Raw genomic sequence first — 4,570 nt, forward strand, 5'->3', positions numbered from 1 at the left:
TCCTTCATTCAATCAAGAAGCAAGATAACACTGGCTGAGTCCCAAATATGTTGAATTACTCACAAGTATTGGTCTTCATGGGTCGCTAGTTTTTAATATGATTGATGTTCAGAAAAAAATAAAATTAGTCACTAAGGCTGCAGGCACTGGAATCTGCGATCCAAGCATATAAACTTTAGCAGTACATAGTTGAATTATGATATGATGTACAATTTGTTGAATTACAGTGTGTTTGTTTTTGATGAATTAACTTATCTGATTGGTTTCATACTGTAGATGCATATGTGGGGGCATGGATCTCAATACAGGAAAGGCCCAGAATCTCTAAGGGGAACTCAACCTACTGGGATGCTAAAGCTACCGTGCTATTGCTGTGCACCGGGGTGTCGCAATCATATTGATCACCCACGATCAAAGCCACTGAAAGACTTTAGAACCCTCCAAACACATTACAAAAGAAAACATGGAATCAAGCCTTTCATGTGTCGCAAATGTGGGAAAACTTTTGCAGTTAGGGGAGATTGGAGAACACATGAGAAGAACTGCGGAAAGCTTTGGTACTGCATTTGTGGTTCGGATTTTAAGCACAAAAGATCACTCAAAGATCACATTAAAGCTTTTGGCCATGGACATGCAGCTTATGGTATCAATGGATTTGAAGAAGATGATGAACCCGCATCAGAAATTGAGCAAGATGATGATGAGAATTTATGATCCTAGGTAAGAGCAATCCATCAGTTAATCTTCTTCATTTCCTAGGAAATATTGTTGGATACCTTGTAACTATTTTTTAGGATTCAACCAAAACCGTATATGCTTGATTAGATCCCTTTGTAAATTTCATTTTGATGCAAGCTTATCTCTATTTTCAGTCATTTTCCTTTTCAAGTTAAGAATTAATCCGAATGATGATTATGTTTTCTAGTAAAGGTGTTTGTGGTTTCATTGAAAAATAAACGCCATATTTGTAATATTTTAAAACAACTCTACGATAATTCGTATTCTCTACTCTTTCACATTTAGTGTTTTTGTTTCATCTTTAACAAATAAAGGATTCTGAAATTATGATTTTAATTCATAATCGTTTAATTATAGAAAATAAGCTTGAACTTTTAAGCAAACAGGACCAGAAAATCGGCCATAGTTACCATACCAGGAAAACAGAAACAAGAAAATCAGTGGACAAAGGCAATACGGGAAACACAGTCCCATAAAGTATGGAAAAGTTTTTCAGAGAGTCAGAACTAGTGTATTGTATTTTTAAATCTCAATGTATTTGATTCATCATAACAAATGCCTGATATCTTAATGCAAATATATACACAACTTTATTATAAAATTATACATCAATTCATATATATTATAAAAATTAAGTTAGGGTTACATTGAGTATTTATTTACTTTCAACCGAAAAGCACTGTGCTGAAACACTCTAGTAGACCTAATTTTTATGAAGATACCAAACTTTAGTCCAGGTACAAAGCAGATGCCACTTTAATTCAACAGTAGTATATTTATACTAATCGAATGCCCATACGTTGCGTAGAAATACCTATATAGTTGAAATCTTTATAAATATAAGGTTTTTTTTTTTTTTTTTAAATAGAACAATAACGTTGTTGTTAAATTTGATATAATAATTCGTATATTAAATTGATATAATATATTGATTATTTTCAATTATATGATAATATATATATATATATATATATAATATATATATATATTATATATATATATATATATAATATATATATATATATAATATATTATAACTGTATAATCCCAATCGTTTGAATGATTTATACCCGCGTGTTACTCATTAATAAAATTAAATATAATATATGATTTAATGTTATTTATAGTTGTTGTTATTTTTAATTAATTTTTTAAAATTTATTTGCTTAACGTTTTAAAATTAAATATAATCCCAAACATTGTTTTTTGATTTTTAAGGTAACAATATAAGCATTTATATATATGTATTTTTTAACTATTGTTATTGTGAGTTATTTTAAGCTACTTATTTGAAATTTTTTAAAGATTATACAAATATTTTTAGGAAATATTTTAGTTAAATTGAGATTTATATTTAGTTATTGGATTAGCGCTATAATTTATCACCTTTAACTATTCATAAAATATTCATTGAGTTTTTTAAGTGGAACTAAAATTTATATTTAAGTTGAAACTCTAATGTTATTTTCAAATTAACAATTAAAGTTTTTTGTCCAAACTGTTCAAAAATTGTAGCTTTAAATTGATAATGATTTACATACAACAATATATTAAATCTAAAAAAATGAAGTATAATATATTAAAAGTTAAAGACTTAACTTTATAAGTAGAAGTAAAGATATTATTTTAATATTCAAATTTACTTTATTTATGATTACATTTTAGGTTTGATATTTATTTATCGTTATTAACCAACTTATAATCATTATTAGAAAAGACACTACAATTTATCACTTTTCACTATTTACAGAATATTCTTTGGGTTGTTTAAGTTAAACTAAAATTTATATTTATGTTTATCATGTAATGTTATATTTAAATTTGTAATTTAAGTATTTTATACAAATTGTTCAAAAGTTTTAGCTTTAAAATGATAATGGTTTACATCCAACAATATATTAAAACGAATAAATTAAATATAATATGTTAAAGGTTAAAAAACATAACTTTATAAGTAGAAGTAAAGATATTCTTTTAATATTGAAATTTAGTTTATATATGATTACACTTTAGGTTTGATATTTATTTAGTTTTATTAACAAACTTATAATCATTATTAAAAATAAATTGAAAAGTTATGGAAGTTTCAAATGATTGTGGAGAAAAGAAAAATAAATAGGAGTTTCAAATGAATGTGGTGAAAGAAAAAATGTTTCATTTATAAATATATACAGATATAGATATAGATAAATTTAAATATATTAGTTGAAGTATAATAATAATAATAATAATAATAATAATAATAATAATAATAATAATAATAATAATAATAATAATAATAATAATAATAATAATAATAATAATAATAACGTTGTTGTTAAACTTGATATAATAATTCGTATAGTAAATTGATATAATATATTGATTATTTTGAATTATATGATAATATATACATCCATTATAACTGCATAATCTCAATCGTTTGAATGACTTCTATCCGCGAGTTACACATGAATAAAGTTAAATATAATATATGCTTTAACGTTATTTATGTTGTTGTTATTGTTAATTAATTTTTTAAAATTTATTAGCTTAACATTTTAATTTCTATCATTATAGTCATTTAAAATATCAAACAATTTTTTTTTTTTTTTTTTTTAACTTTAAAGGCAGCAATATAATCATTTATATAAAATTATTTTTAACTATTGTTAGTTAAGTTATTTTAAGCTACTTATTTGAAAACTTTTAACGATTATAAAAATATCTTTAAGAAATATTTTAGTTAAACTGATATTATAATTTAGTTTTTGTATTTAACACTATAATTTATTACTTTTAACTATTTATAAAATATACCTTGGTTTTTTTTAAGTGGAACTGAAATTTATATTGTAGTTTACTCTGTAATGTTATATTTAAATTAACAATTTACTTATTTTGTCTAAAATTCTTCAAAAGTTATAGCTTTAAATTGATAATGGTTTACATACACAACATATGAAATCTAATAAATTAAGTATGATATGTTAAAAGTTAAAGACGAAACTTTATAAGTAGAAGTAAAAATATTATTTTAATATTGAAATTTAGTTTATTTATAATTACATTTTATGTTTGATACTTACTTAACCTTGTTAACAAACTTATAATCATTATTAGAAAGAGAATACAATTTATCACGTTTAAATATTTACAAAATATTCTTTGGGCTGTTTAAATTAAACTAAAATTTATATTTAAGTTGATCATGTACGATTATATTTAAATTAACAACTTAAATATTTTATACAAATTGTACAAATGTTGTAGCTTTAAAATGATAATGGTTTACATACAACAACATATTAAATCTAATAAATTAAGGATAATAAGTTAAAAGTTAAAAACATAACTTTATAAATAGAAGAAAATATATTATTTTAATATTGAAATTTAGTGTATATATGATTACTCTTTAGGTTTTATATTTGTTTAACCTTATTAACCAACCAATAATCATTATTAGAAAGAAATTGAAAAATAATGAGAGTTTCAAATTAATGTGGTGAAAGGAAAAATGAATGAGGGTTTCAAATGAATATGATGAAAGGAAAAATGATTCCTTTATAGTATACTAGGCGAATGCCCGCACGTTACGTAGAAACACCTATATAGTTGAAGACTATACAAATATATGGTTTTTTTAAATATAACAATAGCGTTGTTGTTAAATTTGATATAAAATGTATTTTGAATTATATGATAATATATACATCTATTATAATTGCATAATCTCAATCGTTTAAATAACTTCTACCTGTGAGTTACACATGAATAAAATTGAATATAATATATGGTTTAATATTATTTAAAGTTGTTGTTATTGTTAATTAATTTTTTAAAATTTGTT

At 23.0% G+C, this 4,570-nt stretch overlaps 1 protein-coding gene across 1 annotated transcript; it reads left to right on the forward strand.

The window, feature by feature from the left end:
- Positions 1-274: 274 nt before the first annotated feature.
- Positions 275-973, forward strand: LOC111878695 (zinc finger protein WIP2; the record flags this gene model as incomplete). Its single annotated transcript, XM_052767321.1, is given in 1 exon segment — positions 275-973. A coding segment is annotated over 1 exon segment (440 nt), but the record flags the coding sequence as incomplete, so codon positions are not given.
- Positions 974-4,570: the final 3,597 nt, after the last annotated feature.

This window comes from Lactuca sativa, chromosome 9 (assembly GCF_002870075.4).
Source record: "Lactuca sativa cultivar Salinas chromosome 9, Lsat_Salinas_v11, whole genome shotgun sequence".
Classification (NCBI taxonomy): Eukaryota; Viridiplantae; Streptophyta; class Magnoliopsida; order Asterales; family Asteraceae; genus Lactuca; species Lactuca sativa.